The 25,287-nt window shown below is 33.9% G+C and overlaps 2 protein-coding genes across 5 annotated transcripts; one reads left to right on the forward strand and one right to left on the reverse strand.

Moving 5' to 3' along the window:
- The first annotated feature begins 560 nt into the window (after positions 1-560).
- LOC143465266 (catenin delta-1-like) lies at positions 561-12,451 on the forward strand. 3 transcript variants are annotated; one of them, XM_076963475.1, is made up of 19 exons: positions 561-760; positions 1,690-1,965; positions 3,332-3,490; positions 3,659-3,747; positions 4,009-4,122; positions 4,230-4,385; positions 4,529-4,630; positions 5,572-5,691; positions 6,614-6,762; positions 7,030-7,230; positions 7,464-7,638; positions 7,782-7,902; positions 7,989-8,142; positions 8,394-8,575; positions 8,714-8,864; positions 9,001-9,190; positions 9,711-9,866; positions 9,974-10,079; positions 10,895-12,451. In XM_076963475.1, exons 2-19 carry the CDS (start codon positions 1,756-1,758, stop codon positions 10,964-10,966), a joined length of 2,607 nt encoding a protein of 868 aa, XP_076819590.1. In that variant the 5' UTR covers positions 561-760; positions 1,690-1,755; the 3' UTR covers positions 10,967-12,451. The 3 variants fall into 3 exon arrangements, with proteins under 3 accessions (XP_076819590.1, XP_076819591.1, XP_076819589.1); XM_076963476.1 differs by lacking the exon at positions 1,690-1,965 and having other exon boundaries at positions 601-760; XM_076963474.1 differs by lacking the exons at positions 561-760; positions 1,690-1,965 and adding an exon at positions 1,995-2,944.
- A 40-nt stretch (positions 12,452-12,491) lies between these two features.
- Positions 12,492-24,999, reverse strand: LOC143465268 (mitogen-activated protein kinase 1-like). 2 transcript variants are annotated; one of them, XM_076963479.1, is made up of 7 exons: positions 24,797-24,999; positions 20,021-20,203; positions 19,661-19,850; positions 17,143-17,374; positions 16,779-16,910; positions 13,678-13,871; positions 12,492-13,376 (listed from the first exon to the last, which is right to left on the reverse strand). In XM_076963479.1, the coding sequence occupies exons 1-7, from the start codon at positions 24,901-24,903 to the stop codon at positions 13,359-13,361; spliced, it is 1,056 nt and encodes a 351-aa protein (XP_076819594.1). In that variant the 5' UTR covers positions 24,904-24,999; the 3' UTR covers positions 12,492-13,358. The 2 variants fall into 2 exon arrangements, with proteins under 2 accessions (XP_076819594.1, XP_076819593.1); XM_076963478.1 differs by lacking the exon at positions 12,492-13,376 and having other exon boundaries at positions 13,642-13,871.
- Positions 25,000-25,287: the final 288 nt, after the last annotated feature.

The following is a 25,287-nucleotide window of genomic DNA, read 5'->3' on the forward strand; positions in this document are numbered from 1 at the left end:
CTTGTTTGATCTGTTTAAAATTGTGCTATTGTCTGCTGTTTTTTTGTTTTTGCAAATCAAGGATAATTTAATGGATTTGTTTTGCTAAAAAAACTGGTGTCCTTTATGAAGTCACAAATATCATTGTGACTTCATAAAGTTTCTTTATGGCTTCCAATTAGCGCCTTGCTGATGATCGGCTTTACCTAGAAACAGCGCAGTCGAATACTACATCTCCTTAGTGGTTTTGTATTAAACTTATATAAACATCGTTTTGTCAACAAAAGATGGCGCAAAACGCCGGCTGCCCTGATTGACAAACGACCTATTAACAAAAACCGTTAGAAGACTAGTTTGAGCTACCACTTACAGTAACTTACACACTCGCTGATTAATTGAATAAGCAGGAATAACAAAACTAATGATGAACGATTTCATTTGCGTAAATACTGAGACAGATAAGATCCGGATTCAACATTGAAAAGGTCCGCATTCGGACAGCGGGCCGCCAGTTGAGTAACCCCGATGTATGTGTGGTAGTTTTTGGAGAAATGTTTTAAAATTTTACCGAATGAAAGCTTAGTTGTACGAGTAAAATATGCAGTTTATTTTTTAAATAGCATTCTGATAAAGGTTAATGTATTAAACCAATTATTCTTTATTCAGCCATTTGCATTATGTACTGTAATCCTTGGCTGTGATTTTGGTTTTAGATATAATTTGATGGGATTATTACAAAGCGGTTGTAGCAGTATATATATTTTGAAAACTCAAAAGCGTGGTAAGTTTCTTGCTACTGCTATCTTGCATGGACTACTAACATTATTATATTTGGTGCGATTAGTGCATCCTGTTTTATTTTTTCAACAGCTTGGTTTTGTCTCTGCTTTAGTAACAAATATTAATCTTTGATTAACTTTTATTACTCATACCAAGCACCACTGATAATTAATTATTATGGATTAGCTGCTGAGCATAACCTTTACAGAAGAGATGTTCTGTTTTAATGATATAATCATGCTGCATAAATTGTTTTTTTATTGTTGTGTTTTAATGGCCATGTTGCCATGTCCAATAAAGTTACTTACGAATTATCCACAATTTTTAGTAAAGTATTGTTGAGTTATGATTTCTACTGTGTATTGATATACTGGTAATATTATGATAGATAAACTCCTTTTTAATAATATACAGTAGAGATCTTTTTTGCGGAAAGTTAAAAAACTTCAGTAATGGTCCTAATTTAAGCTAAGCAACGTTTCTGTGTTTTACTTTCACAAGCAGTTGTTTGTTGTGCAGGCTTAAAACATGACATATACAGGTAGTACCAAACTCAAAGGTTATGTTCAGAACTTGACATAGCAAAGTTTGATTCTGTTTTGTTTTTTTTTAATTAGGAACACTTAATTTAACCTTTTCTTAACGAAATTTGGTTTTAAAACAGGCTTTTGTTCAAAATTAATTAAGCTAAGCTATTAGATGCTCCAATCCAAGTTTTTTTTTGTAAAAATCAAGTGCATAAAAATATGGTGTTTAGAAACAAGCTGTAATCCATATAGCATAGGTACCCTGGTTATTAGGAAGCAATCAATTGTTATTTATATTATTTTTCATTAAGTGGTGTCTGTAGATCTACAATTATACGATATTAATTATAAATAGCCATAATCTCATACTCCAAATTGAGTTTTTTGTATCATTTGATGACAGAATGAACACATAGGTATATCGGTGAAATAACCTAAAAATATCAGCACAAGGATAGTGTTCTAAAGCATGGCTGCAGTTGATCGTCGAAATTTGCTTCATCGTGATGGAAGCATTTCGTCGCACAGTGATGAAATGCCAATGGAAGAAGACTCTGCTGCATCAATATTGCAATCTGTCAGAGAACAAGAGCAGCAATTTGCACAACTTACTAAGGAAATCGAAAATGAACGTAGGACTGTTGCAGATCAGTTGAATAATGGCAAATACAATGACATGGTATGTGTACAGATTGCTTAAAGTGTGTCATTCATTGCGCGGTAATGATTGTAGAGTTGACATTAGATCCATTATGAACTCTTAACCTTTGTGCTGTCAATTAGCTTAAAGGACTAATCTTAAAATAACCCCAACAATCAGTTGTTTGTGTTATTTGACTTGTAGTGTTTGTCTTTGAAGTACATAATTTGGGCTTTTTAATTAGTGTTTCCGCAGTTGCCTCTACTGTTGTATAAAGTTAGTCACCTCACATAATATAGTTGCATAATTTGTGTGTTTGTTTAAGTAGGATTTCCTGATACCTCTCTAATTTTTGTGTTTGAGCTTTTTAAAGAGGTGACCTATGTGAGGTAACCAGGGTAACCCTTTAGTGGTCAGGAAACGTATCAACTTACCCAAAACATCCTAATGATCTCTGGTAGCTAAGATTAGATCTTAGTGACGTCAGACTTCACTTCTCTATATGTGTACTTAGACAGGACAGATTGCTTACAGAGAAAAACTACGTTTAGGAAATTTAGTGCTTTTTTCAAGTTGCACAAGAGTTAACAAATTTATTTACTCGTGTTTTCTATATATATAAGGATTTTAGATAGTGGAGCTCCCAGTTAACTTCTGTTTTGTAGTCAGAGTATATATTGAGTAGCTTATATTGAGCAAGAGCAGCAACTCACAATCCCAGATTTGTTGTGTAAGGATCTTTGTTGTTTGTACAAAAGTCATTACCAGAATGAAGTTTTCCTCATTTAAGAGAGGTCAGGAATATGTAAATACCATCACACACAGCCGAGTTCCACTTGATGTTCTTGCAATTTCAACATCATCTCCATCTGCAATTTCACAGTCTAGCTACCTAACAAGAAAATGGAATTCATTTGAGAATAGATGGGGTTGGCAGAGTTACAACTTAGATGAAGTTGGAAATTCAAATTCATCTTTAGCAGGCAGTATCAATGCAGCTTTTTCCACAGACGAAGAGGTTGCTTATGATAGCTGCTATTCTTTATTTTAACCTAAGCCTAAGTAATTTGTTACTATAATCTATATTGTTTGTAAAATTATGATAGACACTTTCATTGGTTTTGTAATGTTTATAAATACGTGAATTTTCTGTTTTTATTGATTGATAAAATGATTGCCACAAAACCTGCCTGCATGTATTTGTTGCTTAGTGCATGAATACTTTTTACATAATTGCTTTTATAACCAAAACTATATACTAAATAACTGGTCTTTTGAGCTGCAAACTTTTATTCAAAGCATTTTTGGTAATAAGCTGTTTGTTCAGATTTAATTTCTTCACTTCTTCGTGTTTTATAGAAATCCATTCTTTTTAGATTATTCGTAACCTCATTTTTTTCTTTAGGAGTATCAAGAGACACAAAGCATGGATTCTGATGGTTACTATGATCCACCACAGGGAGAATATGTGACTGAGACATATTCACGACGAGAAGATTACAGCGATCCACGTGAAGAAACTGAAGTTTTAATTGATGAGGATGGTGTTTCAAAAACAGTTACAGTAAGTTTTTCTAGATTTTCCACTCACCTTTAGTTGTCCAATTTCGTTTGACATAACATTGAATTAGAATAGAAAAAGTAAATGCTTTGCCAATTTTGTATGGCGTGTAAGTTAAATGATCACATTAATTTGATAGAATGAATCACTAAGTTATTTTTGTCTGCACAGAAACGTATAGTAACAAAAACAGTTACTGAAAGGAGGGTGCGTCAGGTGGATGAAGAGGGAAGTTTGCCTCGAAATCATTCTGATAAAGTGTAAGTTAATCATAGTATTTCTAACATTTTCCAAACTTGAAATTTTTCTTACTTGATTAAGGTTCTTATTTTTCAATTTATCCTAGTTTACTCTAATTTACCAAGCTTTCCCTCATACTTTTGTCCTGTAATATTCTTTTCTTTCATCCTTTTGATTATAGCTATACACTACTCACACAAACTCATTTTCATGGTTGATATTTTTTAAATCTCATAAATTTTATTTTTGGTGTTTAAATATTCCATATATACGTATGCTAGGTTGCCACGACATGGATCTGAGCGCATCAACTCTGACCATGGAAGTAATTATGACTCCATGCGTAGAAACAATCATAATGGCCCTTATGATGAAACAAGAGGCCTGTTGAGAAGGTAGGTTAACATAATTTCTTCACATCATGCAGTGTAAATGTTCAGTACTTTAATCTTTTCTGTTAACTCTAAATCAAAAGCTAACATATATATAAATATTCTTTAAGATCATCAGGCAGCTCAAGCGGAAGTGATGGTGGGAGAAGACCATCAGGGTACAGTTATTCTTCTCCAAGAGACAATTTTGGCTCCACTGATGAGGTTCGCAAACAGGCACAACCAGAAAAATTTCAACCTGAAGAATATGGGCTTGAAGATGACAGGTTAAAAAATAAAAACACTTTAATCTTTGTTAATATCTTGGGCTTGTCATATAATCTGAACTAAAGTCATTTACTGTTGTATTATGTGCTAATATTCCGATTTTCTGTCACTCACTTTAATAACCAAAACATATTTGACCTAGGCGTAGTGATTATGACGATGACAATGACCAGTATGGATTAGAACCCGCCTATCATGATGCTAGAAAACAAAGAAGCATCTCTTCAGATGAAGCTCCCAGCAGGTAGGCCGAGTTCTCACCCATTTTTTATTATCAGAAGAAATTATTCAGTGTGTACTGGCATAACCATGAATGAAGATATAGTCGGTAACAAAAATATTTCTTTGACTTTTTTCAGAGCCCGACTGATATACGGATTAGTCAATAATGTTTGCTGATATGAGTGTTTGCCCTTATTATAATATCAGCAACTTTTACCAATATTTATCTACAGACTGCGGTAATTATTGCCAAGCGCCAACAGATGCTACTTTGCATTTTATTTGGTAGCCACTGGTTTTTTAACTCCATGAATTTAGAAACAATATCTTTATCTTCGTTATAAATATTTATCCAGATGTCAAGAAAAGTCACTATACATTTTCTTTAAGATTTAACACCTTTTTTATGTAGATTCTTTATATTATTTGATTGTTAAATGGATGTTTTCTTTCATTTTTTGAAAGTTTGGCAAAATGACATGCCAAGCCTGTAAATTATTACACAATATACTCTTATGTTCAAGATTGCTCTTTATTCATTTGCTGAGCATATGTTTTCCAATTTAGGTTGTATTTTGTCATGAAGTGATGTTCAAACTCATTAACTCAAGTATATTAGCTGTTTTATGCAGTAAACAAAAATATTGGTGGTTAGCCACAAAAAAGTTATTTTTATTGGTATCAGCTTGAAAATTTCCTGTTAGTCAGGCCCCGCCTTGTTTTACTGTGTCCTCAATTTTATTATGACTTAACAACCTAGAAAGTCAGCAATGACTAGCGTCATAAATCATTTTCTTAATCATGAACTGGTCTCTGATTAGTTTACACCTACATGTAAACAAATGCACAAGTTAACATGTCTAAATTAAAAATATATCTATTTTTTGTCATCTCTAAGAATAAAATGATTATTATGAGTTATGTAAATGCCATTCCAATTATTGGTCATTTTATTTTGTTTAGATATGATGACCAAATGGATGGTGATGTGCCAATAGCTGCCCCAAGATCAACTTCAAAGCCACAGATTGGCCGCGCTCCACTGGCAATGCAAGAAGCAGGAAGCAGGGGTAGTTTAGACAGGTTTGTTGTGTTATATTTTTGTCGATTTATTTTAATTTCCTCTTGTGTGGTGGTTTTCATGGGCCAAAACCTGGAAACCTTATTTACAGTGAAGTTAACCTAGGATGGAGCCAAATTTTGCAAGAATAAAATCAGATTTCGCTGAAGTAGCACACAGTCTTGTAAAATTTCAATCAAATTGGTGTAGATTTAAACATATTGCAGCAGCATAGTTCCTATTTCAATCCTTGTTTGTTTACACTCCATCCTTGGTTTTCATAATGGAGTCTGTTTCACTTACCGATTTCTGTTGATATATGCATTATTTAATTTTGCTTAGGGTGGAGCCTTACATGTAGTGTTGTATATATTATATGCTTTTTTAAAAATATATAAGATGTATGAAATATGTGTACATAAAACATATATTCAGTAGCATTGTTAAGAACTACTGAAGCTTATTGTATAGTTATGCGAATTGCCAATTCTTTTACTGCAACAATTTTTAAGGCTTGACAGGTAAACATGCCCTGCAGCACTAACCCAGTGAAAAGAGCAATTAAAAACCTCTAAATAAACCATTTCTTGTCTAGTTGTCTTCATACCTTATATGCCGTTGTATCAACAATTTACCAACAAATAGGCGAGGCTTTGTAAATATCTCTGCGCCTATGCTACACAATCGGAGATATTTCTTGAATACAATTAGAGACTACTACCTCCCTCCACGTTGACCAATTATAGTTTTTAATTACATTTTTTGTTTGGAATACTCTGTGAAAATATTTACCTTAGTTGTTGTTTCATATTTGCTGTTTCTGAGTAAATTAGCGAGTGAGCTAAAACCGACAACAGTTTTCGAATGCTCTTGGTTGTCTGTAGTTTTATCTTATTACAAACCATTCACTAATAGTAGTTTAAAAATATGTGTAATTTTTTTTAGGCTCGGAACAAATTGGCACAGTCCATCCTTAGAAGAAGTTATCAAAATGTTGTCATATAATATGCCTGTTGTGCAAGAAAATGCTGCCGCTTACTTGCAACATCTGTGTTATAGTGATGATAAGATTAAAAGCGACGTTCGCAAATTAGGTTTGTGTGTAAACGACAAGCATGCATTATAACATTTCCTGTGAAGATATTAAAGTTATGAAATTTCAACTTAATCTGAGCAACATAAATATGACCTGTACTTGACGTAAAGAAGATAATGTTAAATATAATAAGCTAGCATACAATAACCTTTTCTATTTACTTCATACTGTCAATCAAGCTAAATCATCATTAAATTAAAATCTGAAACAGTTTTATATTTATATTTTATCACTTTATTTTATTGAAATATTGTTTTTGCTTTAGGCGGTATACCACCCTTAGTAAAACTGCTTGACCATGAAAGCCCTAAAGTTGAACTAAATGCATGTGGTGCTTTACGTAATTTATGTTATGGATCAAAAAATGATAAAAACAAAATTGAAGTCAAAAACTGCGAGGGTGTCCCTGCAGTAGTGAGGCTGATACGTTCCGCCAAAAACAGCCAAATTAAGGAATTAGCAACAGGTAGAAAAACATTTGTTTTAAATACAGTTTTGTTAAAAATTACAGTAATATTAAGCTTTCCTTGCGTGTACTTTGGAATAATGTTGAATGGTGTTTGTATATTAAAACGTGCTTTAAATTTAACATGTTTCGCATTTTATTTCATGTTTGTAGACTGGCTTAATTTTTGTTGATATAATGTGAATAACTTTAGTATATCGTATTTATTTTATTTTGCTTTAATAATTTTGTAGGAACATTGTGGAATTTGTCAGCACATCCTGAATTGAAGGGTCAGGTTTTGGAACTTGGGCTTGAACCATTGACCAACCTTGTAATAATCCCTTATGCTGACAGTATTTCACAGGACAGTAAACCGAAGGAAATTGAAATGGTAGACATCTTTACTAACTCAGTTGGAGTAATAAGGTATGATTTTACAATCTAGAGGAAGGAACTCCATTCAGTATGTGAAACCTTTCATTGCGTCCAAATTTTTCAATTCTCCTAACCAAACAATAGACGCACCAGTCTAGAATGTAATTGAATGACATCATCTATTTTGTCTACAGAAACTTAAGTTCGACTGACAGTTCTGAGAGCAGACGCAGGTTACGTGAATGCAATGGACTTCTCTATGCTCTTATGAACGTCCTTCAAACCAACAAAGATAATGGAGATATCGACAATAAGGTACTCTTGTGAGGTTAACTGCTTTGTTACGCCCTGCAACACTTACTATGTGGATTTTATCATGTGGTATATTTTAAATAACCCAGGGGACTGAAAACTGCATGTGTGTTTTGCGAAATCTAACTTTCAAATTACAAGAAGAAACACCAAATGCTCGTGAACTTTATGTGCTTGATAAGCCACATAATGCAAGTGAAGACAAAAGTGACACATCTTGCTTTGGAAAAAGCAAAAGCAAAGGTAACTCAGAGTTCTTTTGTCCAGTGGAATGCCTTTGTTATAGAGCCATGTAATGAGCTGGTAGTGTAACGTTGTTAATTTCTTCATTGATCCAGTCAAAGATATCTGTAAAATGCTTATTTATAGCAATAGTGGTATGGCGGGTCTGAAAACTTTATTATTAGCTTATAAATTTGCTTGTTGAATATGGTATCTGCATTATGTATATTGTGTGCAAATGTGCAATAGTTACATTAAACCCATTAACGCAGACAAATCTGAGGACGTTCAGGAACAGATACCACCAGATGATCCTGAAGCAGTTGGCTCGGCACTTTTGTGGCAACCTGAGAATTCTCGTTTGTATGTCTCACTTCTCCAAGATTGCAAGAGAGATGAGGTTGCTGAGGCAGCACTTGGTGCTCTTCAAAACCTTACACACGGTGATTGGAAGGTAATGCTCATTGTGATAATTGTTTCAGGATTTAAACTCATGCTGGTTTGCATGCTGTAAGAAGCTTAATCATTGGCTTGTCAAAGTTTTTCCATGGTTTTCTAAATCAAATTCACTGCTTATATTTTATGAATTTAGTGGGCGCTGTATGCTCGGATCGTTGTAAGGAAGGAAAAGGGCCTTCCCGTTGTGATTGACAAACTAAGGACAGACAATGATCAAGTTGTTCGTGTCGGCACAACCGCCTTGACGAATTTAGCTGAAGATCGCAAAAATAAAGACTTGATTGGTTTGTCTCTTTCCTGTTTATTTCTTGTTCATTAGCGTTTTTCATTGACATGGGATTTTCATGTTCATGCAAATATATTGAGTTGAGTGCACTGGCCGAACAGTTGGATGTAAATATTTCTTATATTTTTTTGTAGGAAAATTCGCAATGAAAGACCTTGTCTACAAACTTCCCGGTGGTTCAGATCCCAATGTTCGTCTTTCTGACATCACAACTATTGCCGTGCTTAACACTGTCAGGATTCTGGTGGACAAGAGTCCAGAAAATGTTCGAAATCTTCGAGAAGCTGCTGGGATTGAACGAATTACTACAATCAATAATTCAAGGTACCACCAAATATATTATTAAATATATACAAATAACCTAAGCTGAAAAAGTGTTTTATATATTGCTCTTAAGATTTCAATGCTGTTTTGAAAAGTTGTACTGTATTAATATCAGATCATTTCATGTCTTTAGCTAACCTCCTCCGGCTTATAAATATTTTGAGCAATTATGTGATATGACATGATTTATGTGTGGCCTGAAGCATTGCATATAGAGCTTGAGAGTTTCCTTTTTAGTAAATTCTTCTCAGGCTGTTACCTTTTAGTACTTTTATGGCCACTCTGAAGCCTATTTAAACCTGAGGTTACAATAAATTTTGTTTTGCTTCGTAAATCAGTAAATTATTGTTAAAATTGAGTTGTTGACTTCTATATTTTAAACCACCTCAATATGTGACTCACTTAAAATCACCAGGAACGTTTTTGAAAACATAAACTTTGATTTTATCTGTTTACAAGAAATTTATTTTGGTTTCTCATTATAAAATGTACATTTTCATTCAATGCCTGCTTTGTATAGGGACAACAGCCGTTTTCATGCAAGGGTTGTAAAAGCAGCCGGGCAAGTGTTGCAGGCGATCTGGGCAAACAAAGAAACCCATTCGCTGCTGAAGAAGGATGGGTGGAACAAGAACCACTTTACTCCCACTGTCACTGTTGCCACATTGCCTAGAAAGTTAGTGAAGATGTCTAAACCAGATGACCTGTGAAATACCAAAGCAAAAAGTTACTTGCAGTATTGGATTCAATCCTTTGTTATTTCACATCCATTTTTCTTTGCAGTTCAAAGTTGAATAACAAACCCTATGAAGAACCACGAAGTGCACCATCTGCCTCATCTACTGGAGGAAGAAGAGCACAGAGAAATGCAAGCCAAACTGGTGAAGAGGTCAGTACTCAGTAACACTATTCGTTTATCTAGATCAGAGGTTCCCAACCTTTTTATGTTCTCGTACCACTTAGCCACCACGGATTGTTCAACACGTACCACTATTTTCAAAACAACTAATTTGATCCAATATTCGCACAGCAGCATTGTATTAATAACAATGACAGCAGGGAGCAAGATCGACAAAAGTAGCTTAATGAGTGCAGAGAATTTAGTACAGAAAGAAATAAAAGTGTTGTTCGCATATTTTAGCAACTCAAAATTAAATTGTTATACTACTATACTGTATATCGCATGCAACGGAGAGCTGCTCGCGTACCACCTGAAAAGCTCCCGCGTACCACCGGTTGGGAACCCCAGATCTAGATGCATAATAATATTATTGCTTGGTTAAAATGAACCAGAAAAAATGGAAATATTATCTAATATTAATATTATCAATTATCATACTTTAAGTTGCCCAAAATTGTAAGTGGAAAAGTGTGTTATGTTACTAATGTTACTGTACTGTATAATTGAATTTGGCAAGAAATGATACTCTACTTTCGTAGCTAAGCTAAACTAAGGTCAACATTCCTTGCAATAAATGTCATTACTTCAAGATTTTGCTTTTTAAATCAACATTTAAACCGCATTTGTTTTTAAAACAAAGCAATTTTTAACACTTACGTCATGTTATGAAAACGATTTGTGTACTTTGGATGAAACTTTTACCGTTTGATGCTGATACGACTGCATGCGACCTTCATGGTATTCCGATTCACACAATTCGGAATAATCTTCCTCAAGACACTAAATACCCCTTTTCGATTTAGGTTCAGATGACACCAGTTTCGAATGTGAGTGATTCCAGTAAAAGGAAGGGTCCTGCTGATTCCTGGGTGTGAGGCACAAGCACAATCAACTCCTTCAAGTGCCTAACTTGCAAATCTTTTAAACTTGAGACGGGAATTGGGAGAATGTTTGCGAGTTGTGCATTAAACTGCAACGTAGAAATAATTTACAATCTATCACTTGCACTAGTGGAGCATGTATTCATCTGAAGCTTTCAGCAAAACAGCAGAGTAGTTTGGCAGCATATTTAACACTATCTTGTTGTTTTATCGTTTGTTGGCGAGGCCTGCTTAAGCTAACACTTGAAGCTAAGCTAAGCTTGAAGTCATTCATATTGTAATCTTTAGTGTTCATCTTATAATTACAATTCTGGATACGGTGCTCCACTTCGTTTCTCTTGTTTGATTGGAATAGATCATTGTCTGATAATTTTCACTTGTTAGTTTCTGTATTTTTCTAATATATTTTAATTGTTTTTACTTTTGAATTGGTGTGAATAATTGCATTTTGTGTGCTTTTTACTATTGACATTTTCCATAACCAATATATAAGTTACAACATTGTACTTTTATATGATATTAATGTATTCATATTTAAAATGGTGCTACTTTTAAAACAGTTCCAGCATTCTTTAATCAAAATCAATCCCATATTGGATTTTTTGGTTTCGTATTTATGCTGGCTTCCTGTTGCAATCATAGAATAATCAATTGAACAATATTTGAATTTTTGCGGTTGCAAACTGCTTTCGAGTGGCTTTCCCATATCAAGGGCAAATTTTATCTGTGTTGTCATGATTTTATCCTTCATATAATTTGATTAACTACTACGTATTGTTATATCCTGTAGTAGCGTAGTTATGTTTTATAATGTGTTTGTGTGCTGGTGCTATATTTAATGCACATGAAAAATTTTTGTACTGTTTTGATCTATGTTGTGTTTTGCAGAAAAATATATTTTGGCGGTTTTGTAACCAATTTTTTCATATGAAGGCATGAGAGCTGTCATATTTTTACCCTGACAAACCTTCCTCACTACATGTTTTTAGTTATGAATGATGAATATTTTCTGGAATCTTTTTGGACTAAACATTCACTGCCGTTTTGTTGAATAATTTAGCTTATGCATGAAGTAGACCCATAGCAATTGTAAAATTTTGAACTTATCTATACCTAAACACTATTCTAAATTGTGTTGAGCATTGTGTTGTGTGTAGCAATTACAAAAAAGTAATTTCTCTGCCATTGTGTATGTCATAATGCAAGTTGAAAATATTTGTACAAGATAAAAATTTTACTTTGCTGGTCTCTTTATTTCTGGCAAGTTGAGATAATAGTGCACATTTGCGATAAAAGCGCTCTGTAAATAACATGCAAAGCTTCCATTTTCTGTATATTTTGACTTTTATATCTGTTTTAGTCTAGTGTATTAAGCTTTATGAGTATGTCATATATATACTGATGGTAATAATGATCTTGATTCTGAAACACTTGCTTTTATAATAAAAAAAAGTTCCGCCTTACAAACAGGCAACAATATATCTGTGATTTGGCTGGTATACAGTAAGGTGTCGAGGACTGAAATGTATGATCTTTATTCAATTTATTAGGCAAAGATATTACGTTGCTTTGATTAGTATAGTCTCTTATCGTAATCGCATATCCACTACTTAACAAATACACTTATTTACAACAAATACTTGATACACAAAGTGATCCATAACGAACATATTTAAAGTGCAAAGGTTACCAGTGAAGCAAAATGATCTCAGTTATACAGCATAGCTCAGCAGCCGGAACTATGTGTCGGCGGACTGTTGAATTACGATTTTTATTCTAAGATTCTTAACCATAACAAAGTTTAAAGTGACAAAATTATCAACACAGTAAATGAATGTACTCATACCATATTATGCGAGAAATGCTTATATACATAAAAGCTTATCTGAAAACAAGAGCACTACATTTGCTATGTTTTAAAATTATATTTTTATGCTTGAATAGCTATGCAAATAGGGTTAGATAATAACAGACCATTCTGCCCGGTGATAGTTACACTGAAATATACCAGGCTGTTTCAAGCAGTACAAATTTGCTAACAATACAGCTTTTTTGGAAACAAGGAAAAAACTAAAGTAATATAGAAGCATAAACAAAAAACAACATAGCAAATGCACTACACAAACGCCAATGGAAACTCAATTATAAGTAATCTGCAGAACATAACATTCTGCCATATTACACCCAAACGTGACCAAATTAACTTGTTGCCTGCACAGAGAACCATAACATTTGTAAGACTTTATCACAACACTCACAATGTGCAAAAATGTGTTCTCTGGCAGCAGTATGCAGAGCGCAGTTTGAATTGGACAAGCAAATTTAAAGAAATGCAGCGTTGATAAGAATGGAAGTCATCTGTATGTTGCCATTAGAATGCTTGAGCTCAGTGCATCAAAGAAACCTGTGCAACACAACATATAAAGAAAACAAAGTATTGTTCATGTTTTAACATTTTACTTAAAGTTTGCTACGCCCATTTGGAAGCTTGCCTTCAAAGAATACACACACACAGCTTTCAATTGCCTGCATTACTTATGTCACATCCTTCAACCATAAGAAACCTTTAATTAAGTTGTTTCGTATTACACAACTTTATTGCTCAAAGAAAATTTTTACTAATTATTTGAACAAAAAATTTATTTCTCAGCCCTGTCATATCTTTTGAAAATGTTTACTGATTACTATTGACAAATAGTTGAAACCTGAAATATGTGCTCTTTTAGTTTCTCTTTAGGGAGGTCATCAAACTCTTGCTCAAAAGTGAACGGTTGCTCAGCAACAGGCTCATCAGCTGGATCATAATATTGCTCCAAATAAGGGTGTGCGAGAGCATCCTCAACATTGATGCGCTTGGCAGGATTGAAAGTGAGCATCTTATCAAGAAGATCAAGTGCATCTTCAGGAAAAATATTCAAAGTTATTCAGTACAAAATGTGCTTAAATTTGTTTAACATACAGAAGATTCCTTGATGAAAATTGTGTCAAGTTGGATTCCTATAAATCCAGATATCAAACGTACTGACTTAACAAATATATTTGTGTAAATATCCGGAGCAAACTAAACTATTTTAACATATTGGTTTGTTTGGTTTAAAGCAGTGCTTCTCAAGCTCTGGATTGCGACCCAAAAGTGGGTCACTGTTTCATTTGGGTCGCCGACTACAGTAGTTCACAAAGCCTTTCGATAACTGAATACTGTACTGCATATTCGTTTGACGTTTCTGACTTGCAAATTCTTGTCAGAAACTTGTTCATGTAAAGTTGTCTTATCTGTGTGTCGTTCACTTTATGCTTACAAACATTTATGTGAGATCTACTTTCAGAAATAGGGTCATCAAAGCTTCGCTACTAATTTATGCTGAATATTCGAGTTGCCACAAAAAGGTTAAGAAGCACTGGTTTAAAGCATAATTTAACATCTGTATTCGGCATATGGTAAATCATGCAAGATATCTTGTCCCCGTTAATGGTTTTAAAGTAAACCATACAATACTTTCGTTTCAAAATCAATAATCTTATAGACTTTAACAAAGTTTATGAACTTGCCGCTATGTCACAACTATGCCAATGCTTGCCGAATCTATTGAGGTTTGGGTTTGTATCATACAACTCCTTCTGTTAAATAACGATTTATCTTAATTAGGCTAAAATATGCACTGCCTGCACCGCATTCTGGGCATTAAGTGGCAAGATAAAATAATTAACACTACTGTTCTTGAAAGAGCTGATGCTTTTGCCTTCCAGCATGTACAGTTTGCTGAAGTGGAGATGCTTGTGCTGGTTTGGACATATTGTGCGCATGGATGATGGATGGATCCCCAAAGCTTTTCTGTATGGAGAGCTAGTGCAGAAAATGACCATAAGACCACAGGTCAGCCTCAACTTTGATACAAAGATGTCTGTAAAGGCGACCTGGGAATCCATTGTTAGAAAACGTCCGGGATGGAGACAAGAGATGGAAAGAAATATCATGGGATTTAAGAAGAAACGTGCCCAGCAGCTTGAGGCCAAAAGAGTAAGAATAAAGACTCAAAAGCAGTCAAGCGCCCCTTTTTCTGCTTTCATTTGCTCTTGGTGCCAGAGAAATTGCCCTCTCCAATTGCACTGCTTAGCCACACTCAGTGCTGTCCTCAATGTTGACCTGACCGATTGGCAGATCCATAGTCTCTCTAGACTAAAGGAAGCCAACAGCAGGTTAAAAACAACATAACCATTTAGGATGACAGAATTAGAGAATACGCACTGCACAATTACAGAAAAATGAATTAAAATCATTACTGGATTACAAAGGGTCAAATTTAAAACCAATCTAACAAGTTTAGATCAGAACCTTAAGCGCAACTCCAGTGAGTCTAAAACAGGTTTCAAAATAGATAAAAAAAATCAATCCCATTTCCATTGACTGGCTGGACTGGCATTGGACTGGCCTTTGTACTTGGCACATTTTCCAAACTATGTTACAATAGGTCACGCTTGGATAATGATGCCTATGACAAGTTGACAACTAACTACAGAAAGATGTACAACAATTAACATAACAAACTCATAAAAACTAACTTCTTGTGGTGAATTGTAATGTTATAAAATCATGTTAAGAAGTAAAGTTGTAAACAACTGCATGTTCAGACATTTTTTTAATCCTATCTCCAACGATAAAGATTCCTTATTTTTATCAGTATATTCGAAAATAATTCACTCTAGCATTCATCTTTTTATGACAAAAATACCGTACCCAATCCATTTATTAGCCTATCGATCTTGTGTACATCAGCTTCTGATGGATCAGGTGAACCCAAACGCAGCTAGAGTAAGTCGCATGCCATTTAAAAGCAGTTAACTTTAAACAGTTATAAAATTTCCCTATAATTGATAAATACCAATAAAAACTTGCTCAAACCTTTTCGAAGTCAAAACCGAAAAATACTAAATTTGTGAAGCATAAATAATACATAACAGTTAAAGAATACAACATTTTGTTTATGAGTTATTAAGTACACTATTTGACATAGCTATGTAAAAAATCTTTTAAGCCAAAAAGTAGGCACCCTGTGGTATGTAAGTTTGGCAATGTAAAACTTTCCACTCAAATATGGTGTTACTTTCATTCATACTTGGGCAGCCAATTGCAATTCAATTGGTGGTAAGCACTCAAAACAGGTTTTTGACTTCCAACCAAAATCCTTTACAATAAATTTCTTAGTAAGTTATTATTGTGAGGGATACTGGCATAGTTAATAGTCTTAGCAAGTGGGACTAATGGTGGTAGAAGACAGAAGGGAACTTAAAGATCAAAGCACATACAAGCATATCAATGAATAAAATTTGTTTTGAAAAGCTAGTACGTCATTGTCATTCAAATACTTTCAATAATTAACCATTTCTGTTGACATTGATGGTAACAACTAGCAAATATGGCAATACATCACTGACATCACTTCTTCATCATCAAGAAACGAATTGTGGTTTCTGTAACTTGATTTTAATACAGAAGTACTTTGGGCGGTTTATGTTGAGTGAGTTTATGTGTTTATATTGTGTGTAGATGGATTTATTGCTTTTGTTTTACTACCCCTAATTGCTATCTTCGACCAAAATGAAAATTTAGCAGACATTATGTTTGGTATATAAACCCTAAGATTAATTTTTAACCATTACAGGTTATGATAATTATGTAGATTACCGAGTGAAATAGTTTGCTCAATACATGGCGTTAATCTAGTGGTCTGTTTTCATATCATGTGTATATGTATAGGTGCTAAACCCACACTCTACCAATAAAGCAAAAAATGTAACATGAGTTTACCTTTACTTTCAGCCTTAGCATAGAGTCTTTGCCAAGGAACTTTAGGTTTCTGTGGAAGAGACATGAGATAAGCACGGGCTTTGTCATTGATGATACAATCAAGATCGTCTTGGGAGGGTGAACCGAGCACACCTGAGTGCAAGAGAACATTTAATTTTTTACATCATCAATTATATACACAATGTTTGGGTAACATTTCATTAACTTATAAAAATCTAACAAGACATGTTAAAAACAAACAGTTATTGATTTTCTAAAATAATTAATAACCTTTCAAGTCAACAATTACAGAGGAGTCTTGTTTCTAATAAGAATAAATCACATTGTGATGATATCAACATGGCTAATACCATCAAATACCAACCCAGGATATGATTAAGTTGATCCAGATAGTGTTTTCCAGGGAATATTGGTCGATTACTGATCATTTCAGCTAAAATGCAGCCCACTGACCATATATCAATAGACTTGGTGTAGCCTTTTGAATTGAGCATAATTTCTGGTGCTCGATACCATCGAGTTGCAACATACTCCGTGAGAAAACCAGTATGATCATGTTCGGGATCCGCCACTCTTGCAAGACCAAAGTCACATATCTGTGTTACAACATTTCACTCATAATTATATGACTCTTTATTAAGAACAATGTATGGGTCTTTTGCTATAAACAGCAGATTATGCCCACAACGTTGCTCTTTTAAAGCAAACAAAGTGCAGCTTACAGAAAGTAAAATTATCTAAACACAAATAGATTTGCACCATTCATATCATGTTATGGACTAGAGCGAATGAGATTATCAGTAAGCAGATTGAAATGCAAACATACACTAAATTCAATAAACCAACACCATGTACAGTCTTGCCACTGTTTGATCAAATATTGAACAAAATTTAATTTGCAAAACTGGCAAATTTACATTGCTTTCAGAAGTCTGCACAATAACACTGGGCACCTCAATTAGTTTGAAGAGTGTAACCACAGAAAAATGCAATTTGTACATGACTGTACCTTGTACTGTAACACAATTAGAAAGTCTGTTGTGTATAATTACATTTTACTTACTGAAAAACAGATCAACGTTAAAGCCATCTCACAAAATGGTATATCACTGAAATACAACCACATTGTAACCATATTGATATTGTACAAACATTCACCATGGGACATCTTAGATCTATGGCAAATCATTAAAATGTACAAGAGAAAGTAATTTAAAAAACTCTTAACAGTTTTTTTTGTAATAGTGTAACGGAATGTTACAAAACTACTGATTCATATAACTGCACAAACCTGCAACAGTGAGTTGGTGAATAAGTCTTTATTATACATTCATTATGTTTGTGTATTAATATGCAGTTGTGCAGAGAGTGGTGGAATTCTTTACAAAAATGAAACTTCTTTTACAACTATGATATGTCTTCAAACACAGCCAGGTAAGAATTTAACAAATTCGTTTGACGTAAAGCATGATAATATAAACATAAAGTCAAATGTCAGAGAAAGCTCTAGGGAAAATTCAACTCCAATTCTTTATCTACATCCTAAGATACTCAACATATGTACAGAATGAAAATTGACCTTTCCAAAAAAACATAGGAATACCCAACTGAATCAAGATAAAAACAGCACAGAAGGCAAGTTCTAACCATGAAATAATAATAAAACCAACCAATAAAATATTTATAATAACATTTTGAAATTGTCAAAAAATATATGATAATGATATATGATAGCATACAAAAAAATGTCAGCGTGATTGGCAGCCAGCAGGTGTAATTTACTGTTGTTTAAACTATTACACCCGATAAAATAGCAATCAATCAAAGAGAAAAGCTTGGGCTTTGGGGTCAAGACAACCTAGAAGTGCAATGCATGTTAATAAAAAGGGTAACAACAGACTAATCACAAATGATTAAAACTTCATTGTAATATTTTAAGTGACCATAATTGCTAATGAAAAAACACTAATAAAATCATAAACATCGGGATAGTACCAACCAATACAAAAAGCTGCAATATTAGTAACAAAACTGCATGTTGTTAAAAGTGTTTAGTTACACATTAGTGTTTTGTGATCAGTAAAATAGTTGATTAAACCAACACCCAGTTACTAAGATTTGAACTATCTCAGACATACAAAATTTAAAACATTTTAATTGAGTCTTAATACCTGAATGAGGTCAGATAGCAACCTTTATCTACATCAAAGTTGTAAACATTATGCCTATCAGGGACATTAGAAAACTCTTAATGAGGTGGACCGGCTGGTATCTTGTTATGACTGTTTGCACACAACACAATGGATAGTGCATTACATAGACAGTTAGCGCTTAATCAATAACAAGATGTGAGTACATACGCATAACTTTTTGCATCTATTTACTCATTAGTGGCAATCTTCTGCCAGAAAATAATATTATGTCATACATGGAAATTTAAAGCACTTGAAATGAAAAAAAACTTTTTTCCAAATCTTGTTGTCGTGAACTGGTATTTCACTTTTAACAAGTGCTATCAGTGCAACATTTGGGTGCAATCCTAAACAATGCACAAGATTGTATGGTCGTGAGTACCACAGCAATCGACGCCAGTGAACAAACTGTCTCATACGATTATAAAACACAAATAAACAAAAAGGCATGTTCTGCATCATATCCTGATATTCACATTCTAATACTTACAGTAGATAGGCAAGTCATGGAAAAATATTAAAAATGACTTGAGTTACTTAATCTACAAAAAGCAAGATTATTCAGACTTTTTAAGGAAAACCGTGATTACAAAATAATACCAATAAATAAAATTATTCAACCAGAATAATACAAAAATATATTATGCTAATGCCAATACAAATACTGTTAAGCATTTTTTTCTTACTTACCTTCAGATCACAGGTTGTATTCAGTAGAAGATTACTTGGCTTAAGGTCACGATGAATGACATTTGAAGAATGAATGTACTTAAGGCCACGCAAGATTTGGTACAAAAAGTAACAAATATGATCATTGCTCAAATGTTGTGTCTTTAATAACTTATAAAGATCAGTTTCCATAAGGTCTTGCACAATGTAACTATATTAACAATAGTTAAGGAAAAAAACAGTGTTAATGTTAACATAGCCAGATATATATGCTAAGCATAATATTCAAACATTATGGTAACTTGCACTAACAATTAAACCAAAACAATGCCTGATAATAAAGGCCAGAGAATATGTTGATGACACAAGAATAAAGGATACACATCTTTCATACTGTCCAGTGTTGGTGCTCTGAGAATATCTTTGATAGAAATAATGTTTTCATGATTGAAACTCAAGAGAATTTTAATCTCTCGTAGCGTACGTTGGCAGTAAGTCTGATGTTCAAACGGGCTAATCTTCTTTATTGCAACTTTTTGTCCTGACGTGGCATCTGTTGCAGATCTGAAAATTTGTAAACCAATTTCATTAAAAGCAAGTCAATGACACAAATATTGTTGAGAGTAGAGTAGGCCATAACTACATAAATGTTATACAGTACAGTATAACTTTTCCAGCCGCTTTTGTTATCAAAAAAGGATTCATAACAGTGTTTTGCACAAATGCACTCCAAACATGAAAAAAAGCAAGTTGTTAAACAATGTGAAAACCGTCATTAAATAAGTAGATAAGGGCAGCCTGAATGATTACTATCTTGTAAGACCACTATTATAGTGCACTGTGTTGTGCCTGTTCTCCTTGATATACTCAGGACAGTTCTTGGTAATCCAGTTTTAACAAGGATATGATATAAATTAGGATTAACATACCAATTAACCACAAATGTATCACTTGCAACAAAGCATGATTTAGCACTTAACAGTGGAGTATATTTGTGATTCTCATGTATCACGATGTAAAGCAAAAAGTTGAGTACAGCAATATTATAACATTGCGTGTTCTATGTGGTAGTAAAATTTTACCATTGAGATACAGAACCTATTTTTATAATTACAGTACTTTTTGGTTTGGTTTTATATGTGTTACTTAAAAAATTTCTCAAAGTTAAGAGCAAAACAATTTATTTACTTTTGTTCCATAAAGTTTATCATGAACATACTGGTATATTGAATCTCTAGCTGTGATCATGTGTACTGCCAGGTTTTTTTTAAGGTTTGGTTTGGGTGACCGCTAAGTAGTTTTAAGAGACCGCAAGTGTTTCATTTAAATACCAAAAAACAGCCATATTTGCTTAAACGAATTATTTATTAGGCTTATTAGGAAACCGCTGGAGAAATTTGGGGGACCGTTTCGGTCCCCCAAAACACCTTAAAAAAACACTGTGTACTGCGATTCATTCAAAAAGACATGAAGACTGCTATTACTTGAGTGTAAGAGTAAAATAAGAAACAGGATATAACTTGGCACTATTAAGGTTAACTTTACTAAGATTTTCACAGTACACCTGAAGAAGCAAGCTTATGCTTGAGAAAGCTCGTGTCGAAAAATATAAAGTTAACCTTAAGAGTGCCAAGTTATATTCTGTTTCTTATTTTACTTTAAAATTTGGTTAACGCGGTTCAGACAACATCAATTGAGTATAAGACAAATACCATATATGATAAATGATTACATGAGGAAAGTAATTTATAAAATTCATTCTCCCCTCCAGTTACAAAACTTTGCTATTTTTTTCAAAGTATAGGTTAACTTTCTTTGCATTGAGTAAATATCAGTAACTGAATATCAATTATTATCAAGCAAAATTTACGACACAACTTATAAAAAACACTTTTCTAAAAGTAAGAAGAGTAATTTGTTTCCTGAAGTCAGAAAAAATAAATCAGTATCATGGAAAAAAAAACAGCTGAAACAGATCTTCACGCTACATTAGAAGGTGCACCTGCTTATTGATTTTATTGGCATAAAGCAACGAATATCAAATCTTTGACATGAATTAAAGCTCAATAATTTTGCCTCACACTCCTTCTTATCTAAATAATCTGTTTAATTCATTTTAAATATGCTTAGTGGTGATTAGAGCAAAATGTTATCATATTGCTATCGTTTTTTCCCCAATATATTCCATTCAATATTCTGAGTTCAGAGAAATTCTGAGTGGTAATAGGGTGCCCATATAGCTCTAAATTAATTGTGCACAAGTAAATGGCTAACACTACTAAAAATGACATTTAACAATGCCATACTATTAATTTTTCTCCTGCAAGTGAAGCATGGATGAACATAATTATATGCATAATTCCATGGTATACTACACACAAAACTTACACTGTAGCTATTTTGCGAAAGTAGGGCATTTATCATGTTTGTGAAAATAAAGTTTAGGAGAAAATTAAGGTAAAAAGATCATGAGAGCAAAACTCTAGTTGGGAGACAGGTTTCAAGGTTACTTTTAGGTAAAATTGAACTTGAAGTACCGGCCGACAAACTGTTTATAAAGATTCAATTTGACTAACAAAAGTGTGATAGTCATACATTTCTGAGTGACTTCATACTCATGAACAAATTTTAAATATAACAAATACAATTTTGAACTAAAACATTCATGATCTTTTTTACTTGAGTTGATGTTAAATGTTAGGCCTAATTTTCAAACGAGTCAATATTACACACTGCAATACTATAAAAGTGCACAACACATTAATTACTAGAGTGAAATTGTCACATGGCATATATATAACAAGCTTCACATTATTTTACATATAACCAGTCAATGACTAATGCAATACTGAAAACAATATCCTTAATGTGAGTCAAAACCTGACTACACCTCCTAACTTCATCAACTTTACACTCTCAGAAGTCAGTGTAAATGTGCAAAGCAAAGCCAACACCTCCTCGTCCATGGTGAAAGTGAAGATGTCCCATTAGAATTACAGCAAACAAAAGAGTTCCTGAGTAACAATTTTTAAAATAGTTATTATATAGCCATTGATCATTTCATCCTCCGAACAAGCGACTGTCAAGTCAGTCACCTCAGATGTCTCAAAAATGGGGTCTTGCAAGGCTCAATCTTGGCCCCCAACATTTCTAATCTATGTCAGTGACACCCGGGGAACATCCCCACTGCAGTTTTCCATCTGAGACACAAGCCAAAGTAGAGACTAAACAAAGTAAACCTCTCCATCAACAACGTGCCATGCTTCAATATAGAACTCCTGTACTACAACCTACATTGGAGTGACCATGGATTGCTTACTTCGAGGCCCACTTCTCTGTGTAAAAAGACAATGTTGTGAGCTTCTCTGCTAAACTGGCAAGCAGGTTCATCGTTCTCATCAGCTGCATACTGTTCACCAGTTTGGTTCCGAACTATTCATACCAAGCAAGTTGACTGGGTCAAAAATATACATCTACCAGCCAGCATCACTGGCTGAATCAAAGCAACACTTGCTCACATCTGCATGTCCTTGCTAGTATTGAACCAGCATCTGGATACGGCGACACTCAGCTTGGCCCAGAAATCAAACTACCTAAACCACTGGCTGCATGGGCATCTTCCCATTATAAGCAATTATAAACTACAGGCTGAAATCACAGCAGCCATTCAATCTCGTTGCAGCAGAGCTCCTCAACACCACTGTGGACTGCGGACATCACAATTTCAAATAAAACCGTGTTGGACTCAAGATTGAGCCCACTGGCAGAACAATTTCAATTAAGCCTCCCTTCTCCAGTAGAACATGTTTCCAGAACATGGTACATTAGTCGTCAGGACTGGGTCACTCTCTACTGTCTCAGAACCCGAGTTGGCCATTTCCAATTCACACTGCCCCACTAGGGCATGCTACCACATCCAAATTACCCCGGCAATCTGAAACATCCCAGTCAGTAGATCACATGCTGGATATATAACGTAGGCTCCACAAGTTTCGCATGCAAACCTGGACGTGAAAAAAACCCTTCGAGCAAATTGAAACAGCACAGTATGAAACCTATCGTAAATTACTTTTTGCTCAGTGGGTTTCTCCTTGTTTAATTATGCAAACTTACAGCAACATTCAACTTTTCTTGCTTTGTGATGACTTGTATGCAATCAAAAATGAGTTCATGGCCGCCAGCAGGCCTTATAAACAGTGCTGTGTATGTCACACGAACCACACAGTATAGTACTTGATGCTTACGGCATATTACCATAGTGGTTTGCAGTTAATTTTTTTTTCAAGAAAAGACAGGCTTGTTGGCAGTCAACATGTTAAACGGGTAAGCCTTAGAGGTGTGTGACTAAACTGGTAAACTAAAGCCTTGATATGTCTGTAGCACCATAACACTAAACAACAAAATAAATTTTTTCACATATTATACGTATCCAAGCAGATTCAGGTTGTTTCGAACTTATCATACTTTAGGTCGCTGAATTAAAATCTGACATTCAATTTTTTCTATCACGTCTGGTTTCTAAGACACCAAAACTTGCCATTTCGAGTATTTTTTAACTATTACATTAAAAATGTCATTGCAATCACCTTATATCACCTTATATCACCAATCACCTTATATTATACCATTATTGTAAATAAATGTTTGTTGTAAATTACAAGTTCAGATATTTGCTGCCATATATGACTTTGCTTCAATCAATTTTACTGCTGCAAAAGCTTAAAAACAACTCAAACAACACTTCCATAAAAATTAATTAATTTGACAAAATTTTACAGACTTTGGTCCGTATTATAAACGTCAGCAATTATTTTTCAAACTTTTAGTACTGTTTTAAAACATGTTATACATTGCAATAGGAATGCACTGGCTCCGGCTTCATGCTGTATTCAATAACACATAATCTAGATTTGTATTTAGCACCTAACCAATAAGTTACCCTAAAAACACTTACAGATGACCAGTTACAAAATTTTTTTTTGGACAGTATAATAGTAAATAGCGCATGGCTACAAACACATTGCAAAAAATTAATGAATGGATGAGAAAAAACAGTATATATATAAAAAGTAGAACTTATAAAAAAATCAACCTGTTTCCAAAAATAGGCCAACTAATGAAAAAATATAGCTAAAACACAACATTCCAACTACTTACACAACCATCCCATAAGCTCCTTCTCCGATGAAGCTGAGTCCTGCATAGCGAGGACCAACATCATAAGTTTGTCCTCGAATCACTTCTGAAGGAGGCTTATCACACATCTTAATTTCTTATTATCAGTAAAATACAAAAGCTTATTCAGCACTTCACTGGTTTTTATATTTCACTGCAAAGATAATGCTATTTGAGTTTAGTGCAAAACAAAACGATTATACCTTTTAATAAAGTATCACTCTATGTTGCTGCAAAGGAATAACATTTCTAGCCATGTTATGGTGGATATAAAACATCTTGCATTTCTATATGTGCATAAATAATGGCATTGAAGCATAACATTGCAAATCTGAACAAGCTTCGCTAGAAATAAACACAAGATTCAAAACCCAGAGACTGCTTCAACAGTAAGTCATTCCAAATTTAAACTTATATATAAACAAGTTACAGCAAGTTGAACAATGGAAACAATGTCATTTTAGGAAGATTGT

This window comes from Clavelina lepadiformis, chromosome 7, assembly GCF_947623445.1.
Source record: "Clavelina lepadiformis chromosome 7, kaClaLepa1.1, whole genome shotgun sequence".
NCBI lineage: Eukaryota > Metazoa > Chordata > Ascidiacea > Aplousobranchia > Clavelinidae > Clavelina > Clavelina lepadiformis.

Coding starts and splice junctions, on each gene's coding strand:
- LOC143465268 (XM_076963478.1), bottom strand. CDS start 24,903: ATGTGTGATAAGCCTCCTTCAGAAGTGATTCGAGGACAAACTTATGAT. Junction 16,911..17,142: donor TCAACTTAATCATATCCTGG/GTTGGTATTTGA, acceptor TCTTGCACTCAG/GTGTGCTCGGTTCACCCTCC. Junction 13,872..16,778: donor TGCTAAGGCTGAAAGTAAAG/GTAAACTCATGT, acceptor TTTTTCCTGAAG/ATGCACTTGATCTTCTTGAT.
- LOC143465266 (XM_076963474.1), top strand. CDS start 2,696: ATGAAGTTTTCCTCATTTAAGAGAGGTCAGGAATATGTAAATACCATC. Junction 4,123..4,229: donor ACAAGAGGCCTGTTGAGAAG/GTAGGTTAACAT, acceptor ATATTCTTTAAG/ATCATCAGGCAGCTCAAGCG. Junction 9,191..9,710: donor ACTACAATCAATAATTCAAG/GTACCACCAAAT, acceptor TGCTTTGTATAG/GGACAACAGCCGTTTTCATG.